The 20,614-nt window shown below is 34.2% G+C and overlaps 1 protein-coding gene across 18 annotated transcripts; it reads left to right on the top strand.

The window, feature by feature from the left end:
* Positions 1–1,339: 1,339 nt before the first annotated feature.
* Positions 1,340–19,923, top strand: LOC18431246 (uncharacterized). Of its 18 annotated transcripts, XM_088858928.1 has the most exons (6): positions 1,340–2,102; positions 2,178–2,257; positions 6,683–6,749; positions 14,953–15,995; positions 18,787–19,128; positions 19,200–19,923. In XM_088858928.1, exons 5-6 carry the CDS (start codon positions 18,799–18,801, stop codon positions 19,755–19,757), a joined length of 888 nt encoding a protein of 295 aa, XP_088715054.1. In that variant the 5' UTR covers positions 1,340–2,102; positions 2,178–2,257; positions 6,683–6,749; positions 14,953–15,995; positions 18,787–18,798; the 3' UTR covers positions 19,758–19,923. The 18 variants fall into 18 exon arrangements, with proteins under 18 accessions (XP_088715054.1, XP_088715050.1, XP_088715046.1 ...); XM_088858924.1 differs by lacking the exon at positions 14,953–15,995; XM_088858920.1 differs by lacking the exon at positions 14,953–15,995 and having other exon boundaries at positions 18,776–19,128.
* The last annotated feature ends 691 nt before the right edge of the window (positions 19,924–20,614 follow it).

The following is a 20,614-nucleotide window of genomic DNA, read 5'->3' as shown; positions in this document are numbered from 1 at the left end:
AGATAAATGTTTGGTGCAGAGTCATGAAAAGTTCTTGATGCAAACAAACGAAGAAACCTAAATCTTCCTATTTATAGTCCTAATAACTTTGTTTTTATAAGATAATGTGGGGCTAAACACTTGCTAAGTGTTCCTTTTTCCCCTCATCAAATGAAAGCTAATTGTATTATTTTTATCTTATAACCATGTGTATAGTAGTATAGAATTAAGGCCCTATTTTCTCCCTGTACGACTCTTTATTGGCATAATAGTCTCTCTCTTATTACCAAGTATATAGTATTATAGATTTAAGGTTGTATTTTCTCTCTCTATGACTTTTTCGAGTACTAGCTGGATTATGTGTGTTGCATCTAAAAATAGAATAAGAAATCACGACTTTCTCATATATATCTATATCTCTTTTGAATCATCTCACGATCCATCAATATGCCATGCATATTCTATGGAAAGGCAACTACTCTATTTTAACTAATTGTCTTTTGAATCTTCTTCTTATTCTTCTTCTTCTTCTTGATGCCGAGATTTTTCATTTGAGGATATTTAGGCATCAAAACAACCTCTTTTAGTGACTTTTTTGGTTAATCTTCCTATTTATAGTCTTAATAACTTTGTTTTTATAAGATAATGTTTGCCCTTTACTGACAAGAATAAGTGTTCATCAAAGTTCTCCACACAAATTTATTCTTAGGATATTGAAATGCTATCAAGAAAATAAAATATTGAGATACTAGCATGTTTGTATAATGCACAAGTACAGCAAGATTTAAAACATCAGAGTTCCCATTTTTTTAGAGAGAGAAAGTTCACACAAGTTCTGATATCATGCAGAAGAGCTTCATAGCAAAATAAGAGGAATTCAAGTCCCATTTAGGAAACGGAAGTGGCCTTTCACCTTCATCCAATGTGACCACACATTACATTAGTTAGATACAATGTCGTGGCTGTTTGATATTCAACTTTACCCTAAAAAATGATTCATCTGGTGCGTTTCCGTGTTCCAAAAAATCAACCATCATGTTTAATAGATCTCATCCCACTATTGACGTGGAATTTGGGGCACATTGGTTCTTATTCAATTCTTTTAATTGGTGAGACATAGAACTTACTTGCGCAACCAAACAATGCCTTACGCAATTCGGTGCCATTTTACGAATATTGACCTTTTTCCTATTGGTGGTAATATAATAGCTTGCATCTATCTGAAAATGCCAGGTGCCAAGTGTGCCTCAAGTGCCATTGTGAATGCATGTGCACACACAATTTACATGCTCTACAATGCCTTCTCACTCATTTGTTATTGAGAGCATAATGAAAGTGGGTATTCCCGATATCCAAATTTGTTTTTTTCATTATTAAGTACGGGACAAAAAAACATGATATTTTTGTCTTTGCAGAAAAGAGGGGACATACTTTTCAAAACACTAAGGTTTGAAAGGTATCAGAGCCAGATGAGATTGATGTTCACCCAGTCGAGTTGAGTCGAGTTGTGTTTCAACTATCTGATTTGTTTTATCTATTGAGTCATGTTTTGACTCTTTGATCTGTTTGCTCAACCTCTTTTTTGCCTTCCGAATCCTCTAATCTAAGCCCCACTATCGAATTGTTTCATAACAGCCGATCAATAATCCGACTGCAAAAACAAGAAAAGAGTGAGCTGTCCAAAGAAAAACAAAATTGGCTTCGGTCCTTTTTGCTTCCGTTCAAAAGCTTCTATTCCCAAAACTTTGCTTCAAACAATTTGCTTTGCAAATCCCGTTCCCAAAATTTGCCCGTCCTCCTTCTTGGGCTGGAGCTTCTTCTATGACGTCTGGTTTTCCTATGGTTTCAATGTTTTTTTTTTTGGAATAGATTTAGAGTTTCGTTTGGTTCTGCTTTCAGAGTGGGGGGTCGTCCATGGGTAGAGAGATTGAATGACGTTTTTTTTTGTGCGGTCGCTGTTGCATATCGTTTGTTGCTACAGAGAAGGTTGAAGGTGCGCGTGCTCTTGATGAAGCAAAACCTTCATTAGTTGATGATGAAGCTGGTTTTTGCCTTTGTGCTTCGTTGGTGGTCCTCTTGTGATCTTTGGTGGCCTATCTTATTCCTTTGATCCTTTGAACTTGGTGGGTCTTGTTTTGTTATAGTTTCCAGAGAGAGAATGTTTTTTGTTGACTAGTTTTATTTCTTGCACCACACAGGTATACTGAGACCATCTTTGTCGTAAGTCCCTTGGTGGTGTGACGGACCACACTACAAGTTTCGTGAGACCATCTTTGTAGTGAGTGCACTCTATTTTCCATCTCATAAAAAAAGAAAGAAAAAAGTGTGATACGCCGTTTTTAAGAACAAATCTTTTCTCTTTGAAAAAATCAGCCATTCTCCCTTTCCCGGCCAGATTTGCTAAGAAACCCCTCTAAAAATGTCCCAAAAAAGAAAAAAAAGTAGATTTCTTAGTTCATATTTGTGTTGCTTGTTTTTGCGATGATTTTGTTTGTTCTATTATTTGATCATGTCCGTTCTGATCTGCGAGCAGCTGAATCTATCTCAAATCCACTTTGAGATTCGTTAGCTCTTCCAAATGCCATTTTGTTTTTTTGGTTGTCTTGTCTATTTTTTTGTGATTTCTGTGTTTGTTGATCAAGCAATCGAAATATGCCCTTGAATATCCAACTGCTCGTTTCCATGACTTGGTGTTCAAACTCCAGTTGCTCTCTTTCATAGCATATTGAGTTTGAGAGGAAATGTGAAAGGAAAATATATATTGTATATTCGGTTAATATAAAATGTGCATATTATAATCAATAAATATGGAAAAAATATGATACTGTATCCTGTATTTTATGGTAATTCTGATATACTTTAGGTGTCTATGATTTAGTTTTTATTATTGTCATCTATAATTTGTCTATAAAAAACATGTATATATATTTATATCAATTAATTGATACATGGAGTCTCTCCATAGCAATCTGAGACTCTTTACAATTTTCATATGAAACCTAATATTTTTCTATAACAAAACTACAACATAATCCATGAACTTGTCTAGTATCTCCCTTTGAATATTTCCATGAACTTGTCTAGTATCTCCCTTTGAATATTTCCATGAACTTGTCTAGTATCTCCCTTTGAATATTTCCACCATTCATTTAAATTATGAACTACAGATGGAGATGATAGTAAGCATATCGTCCAATGAGAACAGTCACTTAAAGTGAAGATTCAGTGGCCATACATTGTCAAAAATGGGGGTTTGATATGATTGATTTCTCTATTCTGAACATTTGTGAGGACAATTTTGTGTAATCTATGTCAGGCACATGTCAAAACCAACTAGAAAAGGTTGTTTCGATGTTGGAAGACCTTAAATAGATCATCTCGATCTCAAGACATGCAAATTATCATCATCATTTGAATTTTATCCGAACTATTTGGGGTCAGCTACATGAATTCTATTCCGCCATATGCTCTATCAACGGTCTTACCCTTAGTCAAACTATAGGTCACCAACGCCTTAGCGTAAACATATAATATTGGTTCAGGATTCATGAAAAGATGTGGTAAAGTTTTACGCTAGCTGCCGACCTTACACAATCCTCCTCCTTTATCCGGTCATGGGATTGGTCATGATCTCGAGACGAATGGATATGAAAAAAAAAAAAGAAAAAAAAAAAGAAAAAAAAAAAGAAAAAAAAAAAGAAAAAGAAAAGTAAATGAATTAATGTTCTAAAGATAATGTATATTGTAAATGGTTATCTAGGCTATCAATTTTCATTATTTACAAATCTGCTTGATCTACACCACTTTTTACTCTTGAAATTTTATAATTATGGGTGAAAATCAAAATTTTAGGTTATTATTGAGGTTTTTGACATAAAAAATGCATCTGGGTTTCAACATGCACTTCACTTTGATGGCTTAAAGTTGATCCCCGTGTAAACCAACTCCCTGTGAAATGGTACATGTGTGGTTCCAACGTAATGTGAATGTCATAAACATCATGATTTTTTTATAAAAGTATTTTGAAATGGGATTGTATACAATAGGACCATTTATCCTTGGTATAGGGCGGTCGCAATATGTAAAATCTGATTGCTCAAGTGCATCACAAAGTTCGAGATATTTTTTTTTTAACTTTAAGCTTGGTCAATGAAATAAATGCAGCTATCCAATTTCACATATGATGGTCAAGATTAATTGTGTCCATCTTATACCAAAAGTAAATGATCTCAATATATACTTTCCCTTTTGAAATTTTGATACTTCGGGTAACCACACCACGAATCTCATTGGAAATTGTAGCTTTTGGTCATATCGATCATTTCTACTGTCATATAAATGAGTTCCATTTTGGAGATCATAGACCTATAGATCTCAAGCTTTAAAATGATCCAATTCCTACAACACTTTCCATACATTTTGAATGTTTACAAATCTGCTGGGTTCTTATCATTTTTAGAGCTTCGAATTCTCTAAAATTATTGGGATATTTTGGTCATTTTTATTCAACTTAATAATATTTTTTTAACGTTTTAGGTAAGTGTGTTTTTGCCACAAGTACAAGAGCCCCAAATATTGAGCTTAATCGTATACATAGGAGATGGAATAAAATTAACTATATAATATTCACTATAAAAAATGGCGTCCTTGTGTAGAATAAATAAAAATGAAATTTACCAAAATGCATAACATTTTTCAACTCTTTAATATTTTTCATTCTTTTTACTATTCCAGCTCAAAATCATATATATTTTGATAGATATTTTGAAATTAAATTAAAACATTTGGGTAACATGTTAAATACCACTAACTTCCCTAAATCTACCACTAACTTCCCTAAATCTTAATTTTGCTTTTCAATAAATTCCCCCCCCCCCCACCCCCCCCAAAAAAAAAAACAAAAGGCTCATCTTATTCTTTCCATTAGGATGAAGTTTCTACAATGCTTTAGCTTTACAAAAACAAAGTAAAGCCTTACCTCAAATCTTGGTCCTAAAAGCACTTTAGGCAAAAATTTCTTTGGTGGCTCTAAAATCAATTTATAACATCGACTGTGAAATTTGAAGCTAAAAAGATAGCACAAATATTGTAAATATGTGAACCCATATTTTTAGGGCGAAATAGAATGTCTTGATAATTTGTTAAAATATATGTTATTTTTAAAATTTAAAATCTGATTTTTTTCATGATCATAATGTTCAAGGCTGAGATGATCGATTTGAATGTTTTCCAATGTCAGAACAATAACTATTTTATCTGAGTTTTGAAGTGAGGCTTTACTTACGTTGATTATTGAGAAAATTACGAAAAACACCCCAATTGCACTTTCTAAACACTTTACCCCCAGTCAATCTTTTCTCACTTCTTTTTAGTAAAAACCATATTTTCTAACTAATACCCCCCAACTGAAAAAGATATATTTTGTTTGACAAAAATACCCCTTCCTGTACCTTGAACGTACGACCGAATCCTTCGGACGGACCCCAATAAATCTTTCACCGGACTAAGTTTCTAAACTACCGGAGTGCTTATGAGACAACAATATGCTGGATCAAATATCTAAACACCGGACTGAACCCACTCTAGTTGTAACGTTACCGGAGTTATGTTACAAATCACCGGTCTGCACATTAAACAAATTGCCAGACCGCTCAGAGACATGACCGGACTGACCCGCCAGGAACGCAAGCTCCAAAACTCTGGACTATTTGACGTAGCCATATTCAACTATGCCAGACTACTTCAGTGTATTCGCCGTAGTGCCTGTGTTACCAGGAAGCATATCACCGGGGTGATGCGGTGAATCTTCGGACTGCAAAATTTCCAAGGAGGAAACTGCCGGTTCGATGTTCTTCTCATGCCATAGTGCTCTTCACAAGTGCCGGAGTTGTTATTTTAGAGTGAACTACCTGCCGGAGTGAGTTCACTAAATGCCAAAGTGCATTCTAATGGTGTCGGAGTGCGTTTTACAAGTGTCGGAGTGCCTATTTTACAGTTAACTATTCGCCGGAGCGAGTTCATCAATTGTCGGAGTGAATTCTAAAGATGCCGGAGCGCGTTTTACTGGTGTCAGATTGCCTATTTAACAATGAACTATTTCCATTCCATACCAGCCGGAGTGTAAAATTGGTAGGTTAAAAAGGAAAAGGCAAACTTGTCTTTTTCTCAATTTTTTTTTAGATTGAGGGTATTAGTTATAAAAGTTAAATTTTGAGAAATTTTAGTGAGGAAGAATTAAGGTGGGTAAAGAGTTTAGAAAGTACAATTTGGAGTGCTTTTAGTAATTTTCCCTTAGATTATTTTGATGATAGTACTGCAGCCCTATCAAAACATTTTCCTTTTCAATATGCTTTGCCCCAGTTGACATTCCGGATGGGTTTGGCGCCCCAATTCAGTAACTGTCTCTGTTTCCCCCACACGTCTTCGGCGTCTCTCTCCGCATGTTTTCTTATGATTAGGCTTCGCGCCCTCTCTCACTCTCGCTCCATTATTTATCCTCTGTCTTTGTATGTTATTAAGTTCTATATTTCATGATCTCCTCTCTCTCTCTCTCTCTCTCTCTCTACATTCTTCGGATTGGTCTTAAGGTTTCTCCCTTTCGCGTTGTAGTTCATTTTGAATTATTGTTAGCTCTGCAAATTCCCCTATCCCCGTATTGATTTCGTTCCGATTAGGGTTTTAATTTACAATATGATGGATCCAGGTACTGAAATCTGATTCTTCTCAAAGATATGATGGCACCACAGAAGCATAAAGCTAGAGACTTCTCAGTAAGTTTATCTCATAGCATTTTATACATTTTCCTTATACAGTTTCTTTGTCATTGTTTGCTTGTCTGAGTCAATTGTGCTTAAATTGAAAGGTTGTGAGTTGCCTTTGAATTATTTTCAGTATGATATTTGATTTCTAATTTATGTTTATTAGAGATTAAAGTGATAATGGTAGAGAACAAGTCCTCAACATTTTTGTTTGGTGTAAATATCCATGTCAATAGCAACTAGAACGAGTTTCTTTTGGGTATTTAGCCACAAATCGACACAGGATTTTACAGGGAATCTCAAACACCATGAACAATAAAATTAAAGAAACATCGGTTAGGTTTTTCCACAGCTTGGCGCCTTATATAATCTGTAGCATTGGTTTGTTAAGTCATGCCATTGTGAATCTCTGTGCATATGTCTGCACACAAAATTGTGTTTAGGGTCACAACCCTCTATTTGGGAGGGAATGTAGTTATGAATCCATTATCGCTATGTACTTGCATAATTTTTGTAGGGAGTACTTGGAAACCTTGCTTGATTATCACATATGTGGTAAGCCTGATTGAAAAAGTTATACAAAGTGTCATTGTTGCAATAGAGTTCACTGTATCTAGGACTCGAAGTAATTTGATAGATAAGCGTCTCTTAGAGCATATTTGGGATTCACTGGAACCTGGAAATTCTAGGTCCATGGAAGACAGAACTGTTGATGTCTGGAGGTTTTGGTTTGCTTGTTTGATAGCCTTTCTCGAAAGTTATCAAATATAGAGATCGGGCTTCATAAGGATCTAACAAAGCTTAACAGATTCTGGGCTTCACATTGTCACACAAAAAGATAGAAAGGTCTCAATTAGAGAGAGGGCTTAGGGAGAGAAAGGTCATGGTTAGACAGACAAAAGAGATACAGATAGAAACCTAGAGAGAGAAAAGAGATACAGATAGAAACCATATGAGAGAAAATGAGTTAGATAGATAAAGTGCATGGTCAGAGAGAGGACTTAGAGAGAGAAAAATGACATAGAGAGAAACGTGTTAGAGAGAGAAAAATGACATAGAGAGAAAGGTGTTAGAGAGAGAAAAATGACATAGAGAGAAAGGTGTTAGAGAGAGAAAGAATACAATTAGAGGGAGAGGATTTAGGTAGAAAAAGGGCATGGCTGGAAAAGCGAAAGGGTAATGTTTAGAAAAAATTAGAGAGAGAATGAGTATGGTTAGAGAGGGAGAGTCATAGAGAGATAGGAATCAAAGAGAGAAAGGACACATTTACAGAGAGAGAGTATAGCTAGAGCGATGAGTTAGAGATAGGAAATGATTGGTAAGTGAGAGGTTTTAGAGAGAGAAAGTTCATGGTTAAAAAGAGAAAGGATTTAGAGAGAGAGAGAAATGGCTTCGAAAGCAAAAAGAAAGCAAGAGGTGAACTTCCTAAAAACCAGGATAAGACTTCCCTGGGTGGGATAAGAACTTCCTAATGGCAAATTCTTGAAGCACTCCTTGTTATCAAACAAGGAAGCACCTATTGTTATCAAACAAGGAAGTGCTGCAGTAAACTGGAGCTTCCAGTTATCAAATGTGCCCTTAGTGAAGATGGATTTGAGAAATTGAACTTCAGAGAAGAAACTAGTTGAGCTACCCTTGATGAAGGGCAAATGTTAAAGTAATGAATCTAAAATCCAAGGCTCAAAACCTTGCTAAGTCATATCTCAACAAAAAAAGAATAAAGAGGGATCAAAACACTAAAATGTGATTTTGTATTTATGATCAATAAAAAACAAAAGCATTCAAGAGAAAACATTCTATGACCCTACATGGTAAAGATGTTCATGACTTGGAAATTTTGCTTTTTGGGATGTTATATAAAGGGATGTACCTCAATGTTTATTACAAATTCTTTTGCGTAAACATTGCATGATTAATTAGTTTTTGTTGGTTCAAGATTAGGCCCAATGGAAAGGTGCTTCTTATTGCAATCTTGAGCTTGTAGGGTGGAATTCATCTTACCTACCCTAAGGGCCCTTTTGGATCACTGGAAAAAATTGTGCAGAAAAAAAATTATTTCTTGTGAAATACATTTATTGCGAAAAAGATTCCGGTAAATGTGTTTTTGTTGTTTGATTAGCAACTGGATGCAACCTGGAAGATACATGTCTACTTGAAAAAGGGGTTAAAATGCAACGAATCACTAGAGAGAAAAACATGTTGTAGATGGAGAGAGAAAGAAATGTCTATTGCAAAATTGAAGTCCAAAGCGATTTCTATGAATGGAGAGAGAGAGAGAGAGAGAGAGAGAGAGAGAGAGAGAGAGAGAGAGAGAGAGAGATTGCCATTTTGTCCATTGGGTCGCGTCACGCAGACCCTGGGGGTTGACTCAACTCAAGTCAGGATTTAGGTCCAGCTTCTGGACCAGTAGGGTTGGATCCGAGTCTAGAAGTATGGACTTGAGTCGGTTGGGTCAAGTTCAGATCTAGAAATGACCTAATCAGGTTGGGTAGGGTCCGGGTTTGGCCCAACAAAACGCATTATTTTTTAAATTAAAACTTACATTTTTTTTTTGAAATAACTTTGATATTATATCACTAATAACACATTAGACATACAAGTGTAAAAAAAACTCATGAGATGTGAGTAATGGCATCCCACAAGTCGTATGCTAATTTGCTAAATTCTGGAAAGCTAAACCTACTACCTACTAATAACGAAAAGAAAATACAAAGTAAGAACAGAGAGAAAGCGCATCCCAAAAGAAAATACAAATTTAAGCTAAAACTTACATTTTATATTATGAAGTATATATAACCTGGGCCTGACCCCAAGCGAAGGGTTAGATCTGGGTCCAACCTTGGATTTTTTTGGGTCGAGGGTGACCTGATCCGACCTGACCCATTTACACCCTACCAATGAGCTATATGTATGTTAAGGATATTTGACATGGAAATTAATTTTTTAGCTTGTGGGGAGAAAAATAATTCATTATTTTGGGCTCAAAATAGAGAAAACAACTTTTGCTAGAAAAATTTCCGTCCTAGATTTTGGATCCTTACGAAAGGAATGGGCAATTTCCTTGGAATACAATTTCCTGTTAATCTTTTCCGAGGCCTCAAAGGAATAATAATTTTTAGTGCTTTTAAATTTTGTCATTTTCTTTTTTTTTAGAATCTTGTAAATATATGTTTTTGATATATTGGCCATTATTTTACATGATATTAAAGAGTTACACAAGAGTGCTACTAAAAATATTGTGTTTATGATGAAATCCTAATGCAATATTATTTTTTCCATTACGTTATCCTTGTGGCTTTTGACAAATTTGTCTGTGTGATTTTTATGATTATGCTTTAGTTTTTTCACTTAATGCAAAATCTTGTAATATCTTTCGATCAATGATTGAAAAATCGCCGATCCGGATCGAGAATTGTTGATCTGGACTAGGAATCTCCTATGACCGTGCCGATTCTCGGAATCGATGTTTAGAAACTCCATAGGACATAAGGTATACCTTTTATAGCATAAAGCTATAGAGACCTTAGTTGGCTAGACCGTAGACCTCTTAAGATGTGCTTGGAGGTTTGAATCGTCTTGGCATCCTTTCTCATTTAACGTGCTTCCAACTTTTCTCCCCTCAATGTTAACCTCCACCTTTGTTTCTTTAATGCTACAAAAAAGAAAGTACAGCGGGAAAGTTTGAACTTTAAACCTCTAATATTTGCGCGTGTGCGAAACCCCTAGCCACCACAACTATTTCAAGTAAGTGATATCATCGTCAACATAAGAGCCTTTATTTGGGGTTGGGTAAGTGATATCATCATCAACATAAGAGCCTTTATTTGGGGTCGGCTATACGAATCCTGGTTTATGATTCTGCTCTATCAAGGACCATACCCTCAGTGAGGCCATAAGTCTTGGTATCTTTTCTCACTATTTCCAACCATATCCTTATTGGCTTATCCCTTGTCTTTTTTGAGCCTTCCACTTGAACCAACTCGCACCTCCTAATAGTTGTTGTACTGGGTCTGCGCTGCATATGGCCAACTCACCTAAGTCTATATTATAAAGCATATATATTATATATTATATAATCATTCTTTTCTCTTTCTCACTCTCTGTTTTCTTTTTTTCTTTTTTTTTGCCATACCGTCAGATCCAAATCAGGATGGGTGGGTGCATGATCCACCATACAGATCTGTTTTTTAAAAAATTGGTTTTAGTTCAGTACTTTGAATGAATTTTCTTTATATTCAGCACATATTTATTCTGATCCACCTACCAAATGGTGGATTCTGCTTGTAATCCTGACTCCTCCATGCTTTTTAAAATTTGGAATATTAAATCCGTCCTATTAGGGATCAAGATCGTGAGTTATATAGGATCTAGATTCCCTAGCATTATAGTAGAGTATAGCAATATGGTATAATATAGCAGTATCGTATAGTAATATGGTATAGTTTAGCAATGTGTTGTAGCACATAGTATAGTATATATTATGTAGTTGTATGCAGTAGATTTAAATATAATGGAATGCAATATGATATAGTATAGTGTAGTAGGGTATATTATAGCACAGTATAGTATAGCATGGTAGAGTACAATATAGTATAGCATATAGCATAATTATGTAGTATAAGAATATAGCATAATTATGTAGTATAAGAATATAGCAGTCTAAGTCTCTAAGATTGTATAACAGTACTAATAATCTTAATATCATCAGAGCTTTTTTCCAACTATTTGGGGTCGGTTTTTTCCCAACTAGGATTGTATAACAGTTTGGTATATTGTTCTAGTATATACTATACCATACTATATAGTACACTAGTATACTATTTAAGTGCTCTCAGGGCCCTCGATTTTTAACCATATGAGTTTATTTTTATAATTTATTATTCCATCCCGATTAATATTGGATCGAGATCGCCCACATAATCAAGATCCCTAAATTTCAGGTTGTACGGAATGCAATCCTGCGCATTGGGAGTTTTTTGCTTGTCACGAACCTGTAGTTCCGATCACAATCCCGGATCTGATTTGATCGTGATCCCAGTAATTTGGGTTTGACGTACTTTACAATAATTTTTGGGTTGATTCCATCTGGATTTTTTTTACTATAGCTAGTTTTATTCCTTCCGTTGGAGTAATTGTTACAATCGTGGTAACCTTAATATAATTTGTCTGTTTAGCAATTTCAATTCAGTTCTGCAATTTCATGTTTTGTTTTATGATTCCAAGCATGATAACAAATATTATGACTTTAACTAAATTTTTTAACTTCGTAGTTATTTTTATCCCTTAACAATTCATTTACTATGTGGTTTTCTTTTCTGCATTGAGTTGTCCCATTCATATTTTCCGAACATTTCTAATTTTCTATGTGAATTTTTGAACAAAATCTTTTAGGTTGATTTAATTTAGTATCTCGTTTTTTCTCTAGTTTCTTAATTCTAATATCAGCCTAGTAGTTATATATTTTTAGGCTTAAGACTATAATTCAGTTAGAAGGTAAGACTTTGTACGAGTTTGAAGTTGTGGGTTCAATACTAACTTACCTACCCTTCTCAAAATTGTAGTTTTTGTATTTTCCAATTTGGTTCATTTTGAGGAATTCTTTAAATTGGCACTTTTCTTTTTCCATTTTTTTGGGTTTTGAAAAGATTCTTTTGTAATCTTTGGCATTTAGATCAAATTGTTTTCTCTTTTAATTTGCACTTGTACCTAATTAAATTTGGCATTTACTATTATGGGTTTTGTTAGGGTACTCCTACATATGGGTATTTACTGAATATACTCAACATTCATTACCTTTTGTAAACAAATTTTTTTGAATAATGGGATTTCTTGTCATTAAGAGGGGTAGAATAGATATTTCTGCAAGAAATTGATCGCATTCCCTTAGTGGTTAAAAACCAATTAATGCTCTATGTGAGTGATGTTACACTTCATGTAGATGATATCATTTTCCATTATAGCTAATAAATGCTTTTCTTTCTATCAAGAAATTCTCCTTTACCCTTGATTAATTATCTAAAATATCTTAGGACGAGAAGTTACTACATTGTGGGGTAATGGTATCAAGTGTCAAAAAAAGTTGAGTACATTAAGGGAATACTCCTAAGAGTACCTGAATAAAATCCATTAATTATTCATCTTAATTGGTCTAAAATGATTATTCATAGAAGTTTCACTTTTTGTATATATATTTTAACCTTTTGGAGGTTAAGAGTATATAGTATGGTTGTGGATTGCGGGATATTGTGTATTGTTTGTTCTAAAAATTTGAAAAGGATGGTGTTTTATCGAAGTTTCCTTGATCTTAAGATTTCTTTTACAATTTTTTATATTTTATTGTTTCAAGCGCATGGACAACTAGAATACACTCTTTGGTTCGATCAAGCCTTCCCTGCTCAAATATAAATGTAAATTTTGTATTTTCAAATCCATATATTTAGCATATTTTATCATTCTTTTTTAAGAATTTTGACACTTTTATTTTTTTGAGGTATTTGCTATTTGTTTTTATGAAACTTAGTTATCTTACTATGAACATTATGATGGAGTCTCAATGTTTGTCTCTAGTTTTTCATTACACTGTTTTTTGGCTGAATTAAATTTTCTTTTTTTGGAAATTCTTGCAGTAGGAATAGAATTTAGGATGTATTGTTTCAGTCATGAACAACTAGCCTTCCGTTACACTTAGTAGATATAATTTGGTGGCATGGAGCCACTATGTTTCAGCACTATGCTAAGCAGCAGAAAAAAAATTGTGGCAAATATGTCTGGCAATGTTTTGCATTCTAGGATAAAAAATATTGGGCAGATTACTAAAAAACTGAGAAGATGTGTGGCGAATTTGGACTTTGTTTTATGTTTTTTCATTTATTTCTTGATTTGGTTTGCTACTTTTTAAAAATTATCGTTCTTGTAATTTAGAACTTTCCTAAGAATAATACTATTGGGAGTTTTTTTTTTAAATTTTTGCATTTTTAACAAGTTCTAGTAGTTTTCCTTTTTTCTTTTGGCAGCGTGGTTATGTTGGAACCCAGATTTTCTCAATGCTAATATTTAGTGTGTTCTGGTTGTGGGCTTGGACCCAATTTTCTTTTGTCTTTGTCACATTAAAAGTTACGATAAAATTTCCAAATTGGTACTTTGTCCTTTCACTTAATTTTATTTTTATATTATATCACCTTTTTTTTCCTTTTGTTTTCTATTTTTTGGAAATTAATGCATAAATCCCTTTTTCATTCATAATTGAAAACTAATTCCAATTTTTCATATTTTACGTCAAGGTCCCTTTTTCCTCTTTTTATTTATTTATTTATGCCTAAATAAACCTAGTACGGTACTCTAAGTACTAGACTGCATTTAAGCTTGTTCTGCCAAAACTCGGTCCGCACTTGAAGTACTGGACTGAGTCCTCTATATTTGCTATTTTTATTTTTTTTCCAAAAGTCGGTGCGGTACTTAAAGTACTGGACCAGCTCGAATGATGAAAAAATGTGTTCTGGTACTTAAAATACCAGACCAGCTTGGGGCAGATTGGTTGGTAAAGGTTGTACTGATACTAGAAGTGCTGGACCAACAGTGATATAGAGGCGGTTAGGTAGTTCAAGTGCCAGATTGAGTTTTGGAAGGAAAAGAACATGTGATATGATACTCCATGTACCAAACTAGGGTTATTTTGGAAAAAGATAAAAAACTGACAAAAAAGGGGGCCTACATGTGTAATATGAAAAAATGGGGATTACTTTTAATTAAAAAAACAAAGGGATATATATGCTAATTTCTCCATTAATTTTCCTCAATTGCTTTGTAATTTATTTAGTAAATCTTGTGGTTTGATTATTTGGATTTTTCTTTATTGCTTCTTGATAATTTAATTCTTTTAATATCTTCAGGCAATTATGTAGCTCTAGTCAGCTCAAGCCCATTGCTTAACGCGTCTTGTTGCAACCATGGATGATGTGTGTTCATAGCCAGCATACCACGCTAGCATAAAACAATGTAGTTTTGTGTTTTTAAATTTGGTGCATGTTGGCAAATTTTGCTTCTTTATTTTATTTTCATAATTTTTGTTGGTGTATTGTTTTCCTGATGAATACTTTCCATCTGTTTATTTGCTTCCAAGTTAATTATTGAAACTTTACTGATTGAATTTAATAGTTTTTTTTAAAGTCTAAGACTTATAAAATATTATTTAGGGACTGTTCGCTTGCACGGACAGGTGCTCAACGTGATCCAGACTTATCTGACGTGGAGGCGAATTGGCTTTTTAAAGAAATTCCCACTTGGTGGATGTGTGCATTTACCGCATGAATTTGTCACAACAGTTCTCTTCATTGCATGGGACCAAAATTATTCATAAGAGGCCCAAGCGCATATAATATGCTCATTCTTAATATGCGCATCCAGACATGGCCCTAGCTTTTATTAGACAGTTGATTTTTATATGGTCTTCACTCTTCGTTGTTATCTTTATAATAAGTTCGCTTTGTAATTTTTTTAGCACTGGAGTAATTTGTTATAATTCTTTTAGATGTAGTTCTTTGAAGGAAATATCTTGGGTTGTGTAGCCTTAAATTAATTTAGAGTTTTTTATCATTCCTTTCCGGCATTCGAGTGTTTTATTTACTTTTGTGAGTTTAGTGTTTTGTAATTTAAGCTAATTTTTTTTCTTCTTGCATTTTAAAACTTCTAATAACGTTTAGATTAATTTGCATAAATTATTTTCACCATGTTCTCTTGCATATTAACTTTTGCCACTGATGTAATTTTTTTGTAGTTTATTGTTTATCAACTTTTAAGAAATTTTGTACTCCAATTTAGTGATGCCCTTTCAAGGTGTCGCACTTTGGAATTCTTATTGTGGAAAAAATATAAGACAATGACGCTTAAAGCACCACCCAAGACTTTTAAGTTTCAACCAGCTTATCTTTTGTTGTGATTTTGTAAACAATCTTTGGTGTGCTACTATTTACTCTTAAACTTCAAATTCGTTGGTGATAAATCACTCATGTATGTTCTTACAAATTTTAACAAACTACCTTTACCTAGAGAAAGTAATAAGGGATGTCACCTCTCTGGTTCTTTGGGAAATTTCTGTCACAATCTTGCATTCAAGGATATGAGGGATCACTTCCTGGTTCTTTGGGAAAATTTCTGTTTTGATCTTGCATTGGCCCCTCACCATACTGATTGGCTACAACTAGTCAGTAGCTAATGGCACAGCTAATGGCACATGCATTGCATGATACTATGACAAATTAGGTAAAAATAATCTTTAAGCATTTATTAGTAAATTTAGAAGTCCTATATTGTTTTAATTTTTTTAAGTCATCCAATTGTACCATCTTTTAGCATTCTATAATCATTATGATAATTCTCTAAAGTAAAATATATTATGTAGCTCCCATTAATTTTAGTATTTAAATTAAATGAAAAATGAATGAATTAATTTTTGTTTTTATTTAATTTTTGATTTCTATAGCTGTTTAATTGTCTTCAAATTACGTATCATATTTAATTCTATTGATCCTCAGCAGTTCTGTAGAAATAAAATACTCCTATTTCTTACCGCTTGTAATTCTGATAATCGCTCCTATTTCTAGTCTTCAATTATTTTATTAACTTTAGATGCGGTCAACCAATTATAGAGATTCTTCAGGAGTGCTTTTAGGAGCTGAGAGAGTTTTAGGAAATTGGGATAGAGATGGACGTTTGGAGGGAAAAAAAGAGGGGTATTGAGCAATTTGAAAGTCATGCCCCTAAATTTTCTTCCTTGCATAGTTTATGTGCTTTGTCTTTTTGGTAACAACGGAGATAAATGTGGTAAAAAAATGAAGTACCAAAACTCTCTAAGAAAACCACAAAGACACTTGTTGGCTTGTCTTTATTTAAAGGAAAAAGTTTATATAAAGATGCAACCTTATAATGTAGAACTATGGATGCACCTCAAAAATCCATCAGAAAAGGTAGTTTTAATGTTGAAAAACCCTTTGATTGATCATCTCGACATCGAGATGTATGACCATGAAAAATAAAAAGATTTTAAATCTCAGAAATAGTGCATTTTACAACATATTATCTACACCGTCCATTTTCAAGATTTTCATATGTTTATAGATCTACTTGATTTTAACCATTTTTGAAATTTAAAATTTTATAATTAGATATAAAAATAGATTTTGAGATAATCCTAAGAACATTTTACATCAAAATTATATACCATGATAAAATTTGAAGGTGCACCTTACCTCTACAGCTATGGATGCATCCGTAAGCCAACTGCACCCTTATTTAAATTAAACATTATGTCTCTAACTTCTTCTGTTGGCCAGTGAACTCATTCAAATCTATGGGCAGCTTTCCAAAAGAAATGCCACATTGGTTCGTCTAGGGATTGTGGCAACATAGAGATATTTAAGGCAGCCTTATCCTGGTTTCCTCAATTTGAACATTATATCCCTTGACCCTGATGAATATGATAGAATTTTCCGACATAATATTAACTATTATGTGGAAATGTTTGAGGGCTATTGTTCTTATTAGGTCATAACGGCCTTTAGTTTGTTAGTCTAGCATCAAAGGCTCGAGGACTATGGTTCTTATCACATATGGCAATAGTGGGACGGCGTTATGTCTATAGGCTTCTCCTGAATTCATCATCATCTCATTGTACGTTGATAAGGGGTGTCCAAACAGTAGGAGGCCAACTGCAAGATTTGCTTTTCTTCGCTCCTTTTTTGTCTAATGTGGTGAGAAGCTTGATGTACTGTTAACCCATAACTGATATAGGATGCAGAGCTTTGTCATCTACCAGCCACAAGATCATATAGTTACCTATGTTCCTTCGCACTTTGTGTTGTGCACCATTTTACCATGGCAGTGCACCCAACAGTATGGTTCATGATGCAATGATGATTTCTATTTTATTCACACTCTCTTCTGGTGCTCTCTGTATTTTATTAACTAGTGAATAAAAGAGTGTTGTTGTGGGTTTCCATGGGTTTTGGATTGTGGTGTTGCTGAATTTGATATTTTTAATGATAGGGCTGTATTTTGCTGATTCAATTGTTATTTTTTATTACTTTTATGGTTTATGAGGGTTCTGGAATTTAGGGTTTTTTGGGAATAAAGGCCTTGGGTGTTCAATGTTGATTGAATGTGAAAATTAGGTTTTCCTTTCAGAGACTAAAAAGATTCTTTAGTTGACTGGGTTTTTGGGTTTTTTTTTGTAATTAAAGGATCTATTAGTGATTGGGTTTTGGGTTTGAGAGAAGTCTGGGGTTACTTTTTGGAAGTGTGGAGGAAACTAAGCCTCAGGAATTTTTATAGAGTTAAATTAGACAGAGACCGTTCAGTTGACAGCTTCTTTTGTCACAACCTGCCCAGAGGTTTTTTGTGTAGAATTGTTGGTTGCATTGCATGATATTTTTCTTCTATTTTCATTATCACATTTCTTTGTTCTTGTGTAAATTTCTCTGTCCAAATGGGAATGTTTTGTCTTGTCTTGTAACTTAATTTCTTCATTCATCATGTATACTTTTCCTTTTCAAGGTCAGTTGCTCTCTCTCTCTCTCTCTTTCTCTCTCTCTCTTTCTCTTCAGTGTTTTTGGTGGGTTTCTTTTCCTCGGATATATTGCGGAAGTGTATGACCTAAATTTGCTTGTGACTAGAGTGAAGTTTATGCTCTTTTAAATTTTCATTAAGACAAAGCCGGCTCATTTTTGTAGATATTTTTGCATTCTTGAAATGCAATCTTGGGATAGTGGGAAATGGATCTTTGGGTAAGTATGGATCTTTATGCATTAAGAATTATGAACTTGTATTTCGATGTGAAAATTTTCCGTTTAAGCATTGTTGTCAAAAGAACGGCTTTACTTAATGCCTCGCTTATATATTGCTAGTGAAATGTGATGTGTGTTTAGGTTGAGAACCTACTTGTTCATAAATTTTAGTTGCTAGGGAAATGTGATGCGTCTTTAGGATGAGAACCTACTTGTTTATAAATTTAAGTTGCCATAAGACTGACGGAGTTTGATACCAAGACAACTTGCAGGGATTGTGAAATATGGATAGTCCACCACCTAAACGTACGCGAAGAAGGGTACCATGGACACCAACTTGGGATGAGTTCCTCATTGGCCTAATGGTTGACCAAGCATGTAAAGGACAAAAGATAGAGAAGGGCTTTAAAAAAGAATCATGGCGCTATATGCTCCTCGAATTCAACAAGAAATTCAATCAAAACCTCGATGACGAACAACTAAGAAATCGCTATAAACACTTCACGAGGGAGTACACCATTGTTATGACTCTTCTTGGCGAAAGTGCTTTTGTTTGGGACTGCACCAGAAATGCTGTGATAGCGAATGCTGAAACCTGGGATCGCTATATTTTGGTATGTTGGGTTTTTAATGAAATTCTCAATTTATGTTCCTGTTGTAAGTACCTTACATATTGTCCATGTAGGAACACCCCGAGGCCAAGCCTTACAGAACAAAAGGCTTACCATTGATGGAAGCATTGGGCATACTTTTTGGAAATTCAAATGCTGATGGTAGATATGTACTATCTAGTCGCAGTGAAGAAGTTATGCAAGAATCAACTAGTATGATAGGAGGTTTAGAATCTCCAGCTATCAACAATGAGCATATGGCTACACCAAATGTCAAGTCCTTAAATTCAAAAGGAAACATGGATGCATTGGATAAACACAAGAAATCTAGATCTGCAGCCCCCACTTCATCACGACGTAGAAAAAGAGTGCGAAAGCATGAGAGTATCATTGAGGCCCTACTAGAGATGGCAGCCAATTCGAGGCTTAGGGCAAGTCTAGATGCAGAGGCTAGCTCAAATCAAGGGCTAAAGAATTGTATAGAAGAATTACAAGCAATGGAAGGCTTGGATGATGAACTATTAAGGAAAGCCTGTGAAATGTTGAAGGATGAAAAGAATGCAACTATATTTATGACACTTGAGGGTCATCGCCGGTTAGTTTGGGTGAAAGAGATGTGTGATGCACAATAGCTTTTAGATATTGTGTGCATCTTTTTGTTTTCCCCATTTTATTATTTCCTTTGGAAGTGAATATACTTGTTATTTCCTTTGAAAGTGAATATACTTGTTCTTTCTTTTTGTTTTCCCCATTTTAATGTATTTCTTTAATGAATGGATAGAAGAAAGTTTGATGTGATAAGTTGTACATTGCATGCACTTTGTATATTCTCTTTCACTCTCTCTCGGTGTTTTTTTTCTAATGCATTATTATGTACGACAGCAGGATGGTTATGTTTCATTAGTGGCTGTTGGGACAATTGTAAATTTCCATATCTTATTTAATACCAATTATTTTTAACTTTTTCAAAAAGATTATGTTTAATTGGTGGTGGATCCACTCAGGTATGTTTATGTGAAAATGGATATTTGAAATTAGAGTTGCTCATTGGGCTCTCTCTCTCTCTCTCTCTCTCTCTCTCTCTCTCTCTCTCTCTCTCTCTCTCTCTCTCTCTCTCTCTCATTCATGGCTTCAACCGTGCAGCCTATAACACAAACATGAATAATCCATGTATATAATAAGTGTGAGCCAAACAAAAGAACGAAGCTCTTTCTAGAATAGTCATATTTTATATGAAGTAATACTCATTAGTCTTGACAGACTTATCAAAGGATTGAAACAGGCTTATAGTTAAAAGCTAGTCAGTGCCATATTTTTTTACCTGAAAATTTTACCAGGGTTTATTAGAAATTGTTCTCAAATTTAACTCAAATTTCATATTTAAGGTTCGAGGGTAATTTAAAGTCTGTAGTCTTACTTATCCAAGGATTGAAACAGGCTCTTATAGTTAAAAGCTAGTCAATGCCATATGTTTTTTACCTGAAATTTT

This window comes from Amborella trichopoda, chromosome 2 (assembly GCF_054954075.1).
Source record: "Amborella trichopoda isolate Santa Cruz 75 chromosome 2, AtrichopodaSantaCruz75HAP2 v2.0, whole genome shotgun sequence".
Classification (NCBI taxonomy): domain Eukaryota; kingdom Viridiplantae; phylum Streptophyta; class Magnoliopsida; order Amborellales; family Amborellaceae; genus Amborella; species Amborella trichopoda.
This window is presented reverse-complemented; position numbering and strand designations above follow the sequence as displayed.

Coding starts and splice junctions, on each gene's coding strand:
- LOC18431246 (XM_088858924.1), top strand. CDS start 18,799: ATGGATAGTCCACCACCTAAACGTACGCGAAGAAGGGTACCATGGACA. Junction 19,129..19,199: donor CCTGGGATCGCTATATTTTG/GTATGTTGGGTT, acceptor TTGTCCATGTAG/GAACACCCCGAGGCCAAGCC.